Source organism: Juglans regia, chromosome 11 (genome assembly GCF_001411555.2).
Source record: "Juglans regia cultivar Chandler chromosome 11, Walnut 2.0, whole genome shotgun sequence".
Classification (NCBI taxonomy): domain Eukaryota; kingdom Viridiplantae; phylum Streptophyta; class Magnoliopsida; order Fagales; family Juglandaceae; genus Juglans; species Juglans regia.
Window position 1 is genome coordinate 10,186,198 of NC_049911.1, and position 12,464 is coordinate 10,198,661.

The 12,464-nt window shown below is 34.6% G+C and overlaps 1 protein-coding gene and 1 pseudogene across 2 annotated transcripts; one reads left to right on the forward strand and one right to left on the reverse strand.

The window, feature by feature from the left end:
* Positions 1-1,695: 1,695 nt before the first annotated feature.
* LOC108997697 (probable protein phosphatase 2C 46) lies at positions 1,696-6,763 on the forward strand. Of its 2 annotated transcripts, none has more exons than XM_018974055.2 (5): positions 1,696-2,064; positions 2,576-2,957; positions 3,152-3,519; positions 5,634-5,870; positions 6,127-6,763. In XM_018974055.2, the coding sequence occupies exons 2-5, from the start codon at positions 2,639-2,641 to the stop codon at positions 6,394-6,396; spliced, it is 1,194 nt and encodes a 397-aa protein (XP_018829600.1). In that variant the 5' UTR covers positions 1,696-2,064; positions 2,576-2,638; the 3' UTR covers positions 6,397-6,763. The 2 variants fall into 2 exon arrangements, with proteins under 2 accessions (XP_018829600.1, XP_018829601.1); XM_018974056.2 differs by having other exon boundaries at positions 1,728-2,064; positions 2,527-2,957.
* A 1,873-nt stretch (positions 6,764-8,636) lies between these two features.
* On the reverse strand, positions 8,637-11,835 carry LOC108997659 (annotated as a pseudogene).
* Positions 11,836-12,464: the final 629 nt, after the last annotated feature.

The following is a 12,464-nucleotide window of genomic DNA, read 5'->3' on the forward strand; positions in this document are numbered from 1 at the left end:
CACCCGTAGCTCCTCCCTAGCCTCACGCACGCAGCCCCTCCCTAGCCTCACGCACGCAGCCATTAGCCACCCCGATGCCACCACACCACCACCACCAGCCTCCTCCTTCGCCGACGACCCCTCCGCTTCCTCCTTTCCTCCAGCCGAAGCCCCAGCTCCTCTCATGCCTTTTCTCTTCACGGGATCCCAGATCCACTGCCGTTGGACCACCACAATGCTGCCGTATGCCGCCTCTAGCAACCGGCGCAGTTCCCTTGCTCTGTTGTATAGTGTTGTTTGGTAATTGTTGTGAGGATGTAGAGGACATACGTGGGAGAAGAAAATATAACTGTTAATTATTGTTCATAAGTACTGTTCAAAACGAGATGGGCTCTTTTGAATATAAGAGAGATATATATATATATATATATATATAAAGTTGTAATTGGTAAAAAAAACACATTTATGTGTGTATCATGTATATAAATATATGTGTGTGAACTTCTTTTAAGACAACGGACTACAGTGTACCTTCTTACACCGTTTTTAAAGATGACTTGCCTTTTGAACGTCTTTTAAGACGGTATTCTTTTTGTAAGGCTTGGGTTGAGACTAAAAAATTGGTTTCAAAATCCATTTTATTTTCTTTTTTATCACCATTTTGCACTGTAATTGTTGTATTGTGGTATTTGTTGGGGAACCCCACTTCCTAGCATGTATCATCTTTTATTTTAGTGAAGTTTGCTTGCTTAGAAGAAAAAAAATGTGTGTGTGTGTAAGAATTGAAGATTTATAAATTGAATATATGTTGAAAACATTAAAAGCAAATGTAGAAATATTGGTATTAAAAGATAATATTAAAAAAATCACAAACTTGAAATGAGACACACAAAAAAAGAAAAAAAATAAAAGAGCTTAGAAATTATTAAATATAACGAGATTTAAAAAGGAAAAAAAAAAGAATGAGGGGAATATATTATTTAAAATTACAAAGAATAAAACTATATAAATATCTTTTAGATTTTAAAATTACATTAATACTATCCAAATTTAAAATCTACAAAAACACTATAAAAACTTGAAAAATTATAAAATTACAATTAAAATAGACTGTAATCCTAAAGTGGAATGGAAGACTCCTCTTATTAACATGACGACAACGGTAAAAGAAACAAAGGTAGCGTATATATCCCTTCGACAAATGCTATCTCACAATACACATTAATATGTGATTTATTATTTTTATTTTATTATTTAAATATATATTTATATATTAATATATATGTATTTAAATAAAATAATAAAAATAAAAAATTATATATAAATGTGGTGTAGAAAATGATAACCATAATTTTTCATATCTCTTTTCATTTACCATTACAAAGTAAAGCAAAGGAAGAAGAGATATTTCTGAGAAAAGCAAAAGGAAATTAGAATAAAACAGAAAAGGAGTTTATTTTATCTCCGTGTAAAATCTAAATATGTAATTATAATCCATCCAAATGTTGTAGTTTCATTGGATTGAGACCATAGATTTTGTGGATGATGAAAAAGTTTGACCAAAAACTACAACATCCCGGAAAAAGGGAGGGGTTTCATGCAAATTAAATGTATTTGTAATTAAAAATAATTATATAAAAATGATTTTCTGCCCCTTTCTATCTACTCTCTCTTTTTGTTCGGTTCATATGTGGAGCCCATGGCTGCCCTATATGCATTGCTGGCTTTCTGGCCAACGCTTTGTTCGTTTTCTTTTATAAGGGCTTTGTCTGCTGAGAAAGACCAGAGCGTGAAAAAAAGGAAAGAGCTTTGGTTCGTTCAATCACACTGATTGAGAGCTCCTTATTCAATTATCTCTTCCTTCTTCGTCTTCCATCTTCTTTATTACCCACAATCGAATCCAAAAAGAGAGAGAGTGTGACCCATATACAAAAACCCTATTACCCACGGTTTGATTTGATGGATCTATGGATCTAACGGTTTTATACCTATATGTATTGCTTAGTTTCTTTTAGATCCCCTTCGTTTTCGTTTGGTGTTATTTGGTGGCTGACCGGAACTGATTGAGTTTCCTAATTATACTCTGTGAGTTGTTTTCTCGTTTCTCATGTATACGTTTCTTTTCTTATTACTTTGGAAATTTACGGGATTGATTTATTTGTTTGATTATTGTTTTTTAGTTTGGTATTGGATAATTGAAAGTTACTGAATTTGAGTGTGTGGACAAATAATTGTATGGTTGTAGCGTGGAATGGGGGGAGGTAGAGATTGACCATTTCTCTTCGCCGCAACTCTAAGTTGTTTTCTTTCTGGTGTGTTATTCATTTATAGGTAGTATTAGTTTTGGGGTCACTGTTCTTTTTAATTTCTAAGCAGAAATGCAGGTGGGTTTTAAAGTTCACGTCATAGTATGCTCATTTCAATCAGGTTTTAGGCAAGATATATAGACTGGAATTTAAATTATTTTGCCAGTTACGTGAGTGGATGTAGACTATATTGAAGGGTGTTAGCATGTTAATTATGTTGTTTTCTATTTCATTCATATAGTGCTTATCTCGGTCTGCACTCAAGGAGGTTTTTGGGGTCTTGGTTGCAGAGGGCGTTATTGCATCCATTCTGGATGTTGAGGAATCGGAAGCTGGCCCCGGTGAAATGAGGGATGTTATCAAGGTTGATGAACATTCTGAGGGCCTGCTGGCGGCCGTCCTCGGACCGTTATGCCCACACAGACTCGGATGCAGCAGGCCGGCAAGATGGCTTACTTTGGTACAAAGATACTGGTCAGCATATGAGTGGTGAATTCTCGATGGCAGTTATCCAGGCCAACAATTTGCTTGAGGATCAGAGCCAGATTGAGTCTGGTCCCTTGAGCTTGCTTGAGTCTGGCCCATATGGCACTTTTATTGGAATATATGATGGTCATGGCGGACCTGAGACATCACGTTTCATTTATGATCATCTATTCCAGCATCTAAAGAGTAAGAAACTAGCTCCGATGAACTTTTAGCATGAGAATGTTTGTTAATCCCAAAAGTGATATCCATTCATTTCATATGTCATTATAATTGAGAATAATGAGAATTTATGCAGTTTCCTTCAGTATTTCTGGGATGTTGTATGCTTATACTTCAATTGTTCGGTCTGACATGGAAATTGAGTCATGCCTTAGCAGGGTTCACCTCAGAGCAACAATCAATGTCTGTTGATGTGATACGAAAAGCTTATCAAGCAACAGAAGAGGGATTTCTGTCTCTTGTTACCAAACAATGGCCTATGAAACCCCAAATTGCAGCTGTTGGATCTTGCTGCCTGGTTGGTGTAATATGCGGTGGCACCCTCTACATTGCCAACGTTGGTGATTCACGTGCTGTGCTGGGGAGGCTTGTCAAGTCAACTGGGGAGGTCCTTGCCATCCAGCTGTCATCAGAGCATAATGTGGCAATTGAATCTGTGAGAAAGGAGATGTACTCTGCGCACCCGGATGACTCAAAAATTGTGGTTTTAAAGCATAATGTTTGGCGTGTTAAGGGCTTGATACAGGTGAGTTCTTTGTGTGGACGACACTGATATTTCATTTTAACCTCACCCATTTAATCACTCACTTTTTATTCTTTATATTTTGATGTTTATGATTTATAGTATCATTTTGATTTGTACAATGCAGATGTTACAGTGTCAATGGTTTCAATACCTTTAAAAAATGTGACCTAATTTTAATAGACCAAAACTAGTTACAACTGCCCTGCTGTGCAGATGTGACCTAGTGTAATCATAGGCTCCTTTGATGTTCGGCAATATTGCTTCCATTTTTGCTAGCAGCTTTTAGCTTGGTTGTTAAGGATGATACTGGCTTTGGTCTCCTGCATAAGCCATGTAATTCAGGCTCTGCCATGTTGTTGAGTGCCCACTATTCCTCGTCTTGATGTGCAATCCCCCCCCCTCCCCCCCCCTCTTTTCTGTTTCACCCTACTACTTGCTTGGGGCACCAGAATGTTATTTTGTTTATTGATTGTGGTAAATATGGCTGTTTATGGGGTGGGGTGTGTGGGGCTGGGTCCTTGGTTCTCGGTTCAAATACTGCTATTGCCCATGAGAAATTACGTAGCAGTTTTAATGTACTGTATTGCTTATTCCAGTTTCTGAATGGATGAAATGCTTTTTCTTTCATTGTGGGGGGCGTCATTTGTAGTTCTGGTTCTTTAGGGCCCATTTGGCAACACAATTGTTTTCAAATCTTCAACTTTTTCATCTAATCATTAATTAATCATTACAACTTTCCCAACTCCTAAACAAAACACAAAAAATAATACTACTTTTTCAAAATTTCAAAACAAAGATAATATTAAAAAATTATATTCAAACAATTTTTTAACTTTATAATATTTTTATTCAACTTTTTTTCTCTCCTTTCCCAAAACCTAATAAAGGGAGGGCTTTGTGAAGACGTTCTCGTAGTGGGATGTTTGGGTAGAGGATTATTTTCACGGAATCTAGGGGATGGGGTCGGAGAGGTGTATCGATAGTTTTTCAATTCGGGCTTTGTGTATTTTGGGTAGGTTTTCATGGGCTTTTGGGTCATTAGGGGCTTTCTTGTATGGGCTAGGTGTTTTTCTTGTATACGTCTATTGTACTTGGTTACTCCTATTGATATATATATATATATATATATATATAATATTATTACTTATCAAAAAAACATTCTATCAAACCATTTGACTGCTAATCACAGATATATTGATATATTCTAGGTATCCAAATGGGCCCTTAGTATTCTACATGCATAGAAGTTGTGCATCTTCATGCATGATCTTCATGCATGAGTGCTTGCAAATTGGATCCCATGGAGGGGAAAAAGTGCACAGACCATGACATGTACAAGTTGTATAATGTTGGCTTTAGACCTTGTAAGCTATTTTCGTAACCATAGAATACGACCCTAAGCGAAATGCATTCATTTGTCTCATACACCATGGGGATGGTGAGAAAAGATCTTCCTAGGGAAATGATTGGATAAGTTAGAGAGAGGAAGAAAGATGGTGACTTGGGAAAGAGCTTAATAATGAGTCCATTATGTGTCACTGGTGAATATATAAAGAGATGGTATAAACCCAGAATCGACAGATCCACATGGTAAATGAATTTCCAACCTATAGTTTAGCTCAAAACATATTATTGCCAGTGATCATTGCTCCGAAGATGACTAGAAGTCATGCTTAGCTAGGCTTAAGTTCAAAATTAAGATATACAAGGATGAGCTATTTATCCCAATGGGGAGATATGAAAGGGCAATGCTATTTATAATAAGGATCACTCGGAAAATGTTCTTATTAAGATGGCATTTATAGCCTGAGTTGATTTTGACATTTTACAGTGATAAATTAGAAATAAGTAATATTGGCGATTTTGATGTTTATATCTTCTGAAGAAGTAATACGGGGATAGTGGTATGTTGGATCTTAGGTTCAAGTTCTTTGGGGCGGGGGTGGTTTGCACGTCATTTTTTTTTACTGATGATCCCCTAAAAGATCCACACGACACTGGAAATGTTGTAGGAGTAGGTTTCTGTTGTGTGTGTAGTGGAAAAACCTTTAGTGGCATGCTGAGCATTTTTCTTCTAAAAAAATTACTTATCTGTGGATATGTTTGTGTTGCAGGTATCTAGATCTATTGGTGATGTCTACCTGAAAAAGGCTGAATTTAACAGGGAGCCTTTGTATGCTAAGTTTCGCCTTCGTGAACCTTTTAAGAGGCCAATTTTAAACTCTGAACCGTCAATTTCTGTGCATGAACTTCAATCTCATGATCAATTTCTTATCTTTGCTTCTGATGGGCTGTGGGAGCACCTTAGCAACCAGGATGCAGTTGATATTGTTCAAAACCACCCACACAGTGTAAGATATTTATATCAGCAATGGCAGTTTCTAGTCTTGTGTGATATCTATGAATTTCTGGCTTGACCTTGTAAACTGCACCTTATCATTATACAATTTGGAATTGCTCTTAACTTGTGAAACTTTGTGGAGCTTTTACTTTTTGAGTCTATTCAATAAGTAGACATCCTTTTGCCTCACGATCTCATCATTGATTGACATCATATTAGAAACTTCAAGAAATAATGGAATTTGACATTACCTGCTCCTCGTGCAGGGATGTGCCCGGAGGCTTGTGAAAGCTGCCTTGCAGGAAGCAGCTAAGAAAAGAGAAATGCGGTACTCAGATCTGAAGAAAATTGACCGAGGCGTCCGCCGACATTTCCATGATGACATCACAGTCATAGTTGTTTTCCTTGATTCAAATCTTGTGAGCCGAGCGAGTTCGGCAAAAGGCCCTACTTTGTCTGTGAGAGGAGGTGGTGTTATTCTACCTGCAAAAACACTAGTCCCCTGTGCCACACCCACGGAAGCTAACACTGCCTAATGAATCCACATCTTTGAATTATTGTAGTTAGTGCTGGATACTTCTTTGCATCTGGGTGCCCATCAGTTTATATATCAAAGAGAGATAAGAGAAGCTCCTGCCATTTGTGTCTCTTTTTTTTTTTTTTTTATCCCTTTCTGTACAATGTGACATTTTACTTGGGACATGTATTTTATTTAGTTTCTGAGGACATGGGCAAGGTAAGAATCAGGGAAATCGACCTTCAAAGTTGACATCGATGATTCTTTCTCTAGGATGATCTCCTTATGAATTCATTTTTCTCTCCACACTCTTTGCCCCCCACATTTAGAGTTTTGTATTTTGTAAAATATCTTAAAACATCTTCCCTTGATATCAAAGTTTCAGTTTCTGTTGTTTCACTTTTCACGTTGCGGTCTCAGATTCTGCCTGTGGGCACTGAAATGGTTGGGGAAAGTTTGCTTCTTGAAGAAGGATTCTTTATATATGAGTAGTATTTGTTTAGTTCAAAACAAGAACACTGTAATCCTGCACGACTTAAATCTCAAATTTAAGGGCAGGGCGAGTTGATAGCCTAACAAGCATTGGAAATGTTGAGATCAGTTTTCCACCATTTCCATCAGAAGAAGAAGACGAAGAAGATAAAAGGAAAGTAAATCGAAACTAAAATACTAGCTAGTAGGAGTATTTATCAGTTAAATCATAAAAAAAGGAAATCAATGTGGAGGAAACACGGTATCTCGTTTGTTTTCACAACACCTGATTTCATATCATCTAATCATTATAATTTTTTTATATTTTTACACAAAATAAAATAAATAATTCAATTTTTTCAAATTCAAAACAATAATAATATTAAAAAAATATATTCTAACAATATCTTTTTCAATTTTTAACTTTTATCTCAATTCATCTCATCTCATCTCATCTACGAAAACAAACGAAGCCTAAATAATTACAGAACGGATAAGTAAAGTTATTTTGAGATACTTTTGTCATACCTTCAATCTGGTTAATTTCTGTAATGAAAAATTCTACTCTGCAACTATTTTTTTTTTCAATTTCAACTTAAAAAATTAAGATCAGTTTAATTAAACAAATATTTAAAAAATTTATTTAACTTAAAAAAGTATTTTTAAAATTTTTTTAAGTTAGAAAAATAGCTTTAGCTAAAAATAGTTTAAAAAAACAAATCTGTTCAACTTAAAAAACCGAGAAAAAAAATCACTTTAACTAAACAAATTTTAAAAAATTATGTTTAGCTATTTTTTCTTAAAAACAACTTGTTTAATTAAATAATATTAAAAATATCTTTATCTAAAACATTAAAAAATTCATTTAAATTAACAATCCTTTTAAAAAATATAAGGTTGAACTTAAGAAAAAGTATAAATAAAAAGTTCTAAAATAATCTGTTTAACTAACTTTACTAAAATAATGTGTATATAAGAAAATCCTGAAAAATCTATTTATCTTAAGAACTTGTTTTTTTTTTAAACTTAGACAGATTAAATTTTTTTTTTTTAAGTTAAATAGGTTTTTTTTTTAATTTTTAAATGAGATTAATAAAACTAATATAAATGACACGTGTCAGCTTTTGATTCACTGACACGTGTCATGTTTGCCACGTGGTAAAAGTTTTTATAAATCTGACTAACTGTTTTTTTAACGGAAGTTACCGAATTGCAAAATTTTGAAATCTCTAGTACAAATGTTGCGAGACAAAAAAATGGAGATAACTTTTCACAAATTAGTGAAAACGGAGGTATTTTATCAAAAAAAAAAAGTGAAAACGGAGGTAATGAATTTGAACTAACAAAAAAAAAAATAGTGGGAAGGAGAGAGATTTAGGTTGCATTTGAATAGTAGTAAGATATTCTGAAATATTTTATGAATATCAGTAAAAAAAATAATAATAAAATATTAAATAATAATAAATAATGATAAAAAATAGATAAAAATAATTATAAAATAATAAATAGTAGTGATAAATTCCTCAGTATCAAAACTAAGCCTTAATTAAAATACATGGTTCACTTAGATTCCAAATGTTTTTAAATTTTTCATGTTAAATTGGTGTCTAACATGGTTCTCCCACTCACAAAATGTTCTTCTATATATATCAGCTCTTTTTTTTCGAATTTAAAGAGCAATTCATACCAATATATATATATATATATATATATATATAAAATATATCCTGCATTCAAATCTTCCAAACCCAAATATTTTTCCTGCATTTTTGTCACTCAGCTTGCCACTCAACGTAGATGATGATCTTCTTCTGCATTCTCAAGAATCTCCTTCAAGTTGTTCTTGTCGAAGTCCAGACTAACACTAGTATCCTCCAAACACCTTAAGCTAGCGCTTTGAAAGGAGAGGCTATCCATCTCCACATGGAACTTCTGAAATCCAACGCCATTAATGCTCGCAAAGCTCTGAGAATAATCCAAGTCCATTGATCCAACTGGCCCAGCTCGCTCTATTGATCGAGAAGAAACGCTGCCATTGGAGTGATGGCCAGCAGTAGTAGCACTACTTGATCTTCGAGCATCCTTTGAAAGTGGTTCCAGGGCCTCTTCCATCTCTTTCCACACTTGTCTCATTGTCGGACGATGTTTTGGTTCTTTGACAACACATCTTAGGCCTATCCTTCCCATCTTTAGCATCATCTCCATGTTGCATGACTCTGCTAGCAGATTAACGTCTAATATGTCTCCAATGCTGCCTTGCTCTAAGCTAGGCCTTGCCTGCATGCATTAATGTTAAATATAATTACATGATGATCAGTTGAATGCCAAATACAGTATCCTTCCCATGAGTTCAAAAACTTTAGGAATAACTACACTTTGCATCCTTCTAACTTATCTAAAGGTTTTGCATTTTGGATCCCAAAATACAAAACTGAAACATTGCACTCTCAAACTAAAAAAAATTGACACCTTATACACTACTTTAATTATGGCCATTTATATCAATAAAAAATAGGTGTTGTGACACAATTTTGATAATAGAGGATGCAAAGTAAGTGATTTTGGTGGCATTGCAGCATTTGATCTGTATTCGAGTCTTTTCTTTATATACAAATGAGTACTGCTACATCTATAAAAGAATTATATAAAAATATTCTCACAAATTGATGTAGTTTTATCTGATTCGTTAAATCTATTTTATAATAAAAATAATTTTATAATAAGACGAATTATATTAAATTATATTAATTTATAAGATTATTTTTAATGTAATTTTTAAAATATTTTTCATCCCAAATAAGAGATAAATAGACATATTGAACGAGCTTTACAGTATTTACTACTAATTTAATGAAATGTTTTGCATGTAAACCTACTCATAGATCAGATCAGCTAAACCTCGAAACTTGAAACAAGGGTTAAATGCCTCAAACGGCGATTGAAGTTAATGAAAGAAACCATATAATTAATGCCTAAGAAAAAACAAAAAAAAAAGGATTGCTTACCCATTCAACGATATGATAATTTGACTGATTTCGACCAGAATAAACAGCAGGCCGAGCAGCAACAAGTTGCAGTAAAATAATACCAAAGCTGTACACATCGCTGAATGTTGTCAAATGGAAACTGGAACAGTAAGCAGGATCAAGGTATCCAGGTGTCCCTTTTATCTGGCTGCTCACATGTGATTGGTCCCCACTGGGCCCCGATTTCACCAGACCGAAATCCGAAACCTTGGCTTCAAACCCTTCTCCTATTAAGATGTTACTTGGTTTTATGTCCCTGTGTATTATGCTTGGCTTTATCCCTTCGTGCAGATGAGCAATCCCTGCATATTTTTCAACCAAACTTTATCAAATTATAGTTTAATATGGATCATTTTGTGAGGGGTAGGGGCAAAGATCCCGACTTTTTTATAAGTAAAAATATAAAGTGGATCTTAATTTATAGTATTTATTTCCGTTCGTGTTGATTTTGTAAACAATATTAAGGCCTCGTTTGGTTATACAGTTCAAATGAGATAAGATGAAATGTTTTGTTGAAAATTGAATAAAATATTGTTATAATATAAATTTTTAATATTATTTTGTTTTGAGATTTGAAAAAATTAAATTGTTTATTATATTTTGTGTGAGAGTTTAGAAAAATTATAATGATGAGATGAGATGAGATTGTTTGATTTTGTGTAACCAAACTAGCGCACGATTAGTAAATAAATACAGTATGACTCATTTTATGTGTTTATCTCTATTCGATCGGTGAAAAAATACCCTTTGCTGCTCCTATGGCTACGTTGACTCTCTGCCTCCAAGTTAAGCTCTCTCTTCTTCCTGCATGCATGGTAATTACACATGAAATAGAAAACAAAAGCATATAATTTAGGACTTGTCAAACAGGTTTAAGCTCACCCGTAATGTACTCGAGAAGAGAACCATTTGGTGCGTACTCATAGACTAATATCTTTTCCCCTCTTGCTCCTGTTTTCAAGGCAGAACATAAGGAAGATTCATGATTTTGAATATAATTTGATCATGGACAGCCCAAGTTGACATGATGCACTTTGAATTTTGATGCAATTCTTTCTTGAGTACTGACGTTTTAACATACCTGGTTCTTCACAAAATCCCACCAGACCTACAAGGTTCCTGTGTTTGACTTTTGAAAGTAGCCTCACCTCTGTTTCAATGAAACACTACACAAAATCATGTACCTTTTTTCTGGATTGTACGTAGAAGATTGAAACTTGTGCATATATGATTCGAACATGCAAACATGTTATTAATTAAAACCTCAATTAAAATTTTTACCATTTCTGAATTCTTCACGACTGTTGTATGAATCAGCATGGGGTCTCTTAATTGCTAGTGTTCCTTCTATTTCAAATGTCCCCTTGTAGACATCCCCATATGCACCAGACCCCAACAAGCAATCTTGGCTGAAATTGTTTGTAGCCTTCTCTAGCTCCTCCATCCGGAACTGCCTCAGCATCATATTCTCATTTTTCAAGCTTCCTAATTTTCATTTTCCCCCATAATTAATTAACCATCCATTTATGCTACAAAACTACTGTATGTTTGAATATCAAGGAAGTGGGTAGCATCGATCAAAGCTGGTAATTTCAAAGGAAATGACTCTCTTGGTTCAGTTTAGTATATAGCATTCAACCATGATAACAGCACTAATGATCATGTACTCACAAGCTGCCATATTTTTGTAAGAAGTGCATGAAGAAAGTTGCATCCAAAACACAAACTAATGATCGATGTTACTAACCTTTCTGCCAGAAACGTTGATTGAGAATTGGAAACAGTATCTTTCTGCAGAAGTAGTAAAGCAAGGCAACCACAAAGACAGCAGAAATCCCGATTATAAGCCCTTGCAATATATCCCTCAGCACAGGTTCATTATTTTTCGGAGAAGGCCGCGGCGGCGCCGGCAATGCTGATGATGGTGAATCCGCAGCAAAAAGACGTCTATAATTTGCCATTGATATTCAGTAGTACTCCTGTTCTAGAAATCAAGAAAACTTCGATCTACATAACCTAGTTGGGTTCACTCCTCCCTCCAACATGATTATGCATGTACAAGAAAACAGAAGGACACAGATCGAAGTGGTGGTGGTGGTATAAACAAACAAGACACAAAAAATAAAGTAAAAATGTAACAGTTGCAGCCGGCTGTCCATTGAATTTCAAAACAAAATAAAAACTCCAGATTTTCAAAGTAGCTTTTCCATGTCAGTACTTGGGAATTAGTCTTCTCTTGGGACGGCAGATATAATATATACAAGTCTACGTAAATCCATGCACGTATACATATATACATCTAGAGGTTGACAAGTGACACGTACGTACGAGAGTAGGTCTTGGTGTACAAAACAAATGTACTAAACACCAAGATTAGTGCCCAAGATTAGTGCTAAATTAACTAATTAAGGAACAGCTGGTGAATAATATATCTAATACTAGCTAGAAATTAGGCAATTAGCACATATATACAGTACTACTGATTGGATCTTTTGATGTCTTGTAGTCATTGTAATTTGACTTAAATTAGAGAATATTTAATTTAATTAACATTCGACATGGTCTTTATCTTTAAAGATTTGAATGTTTT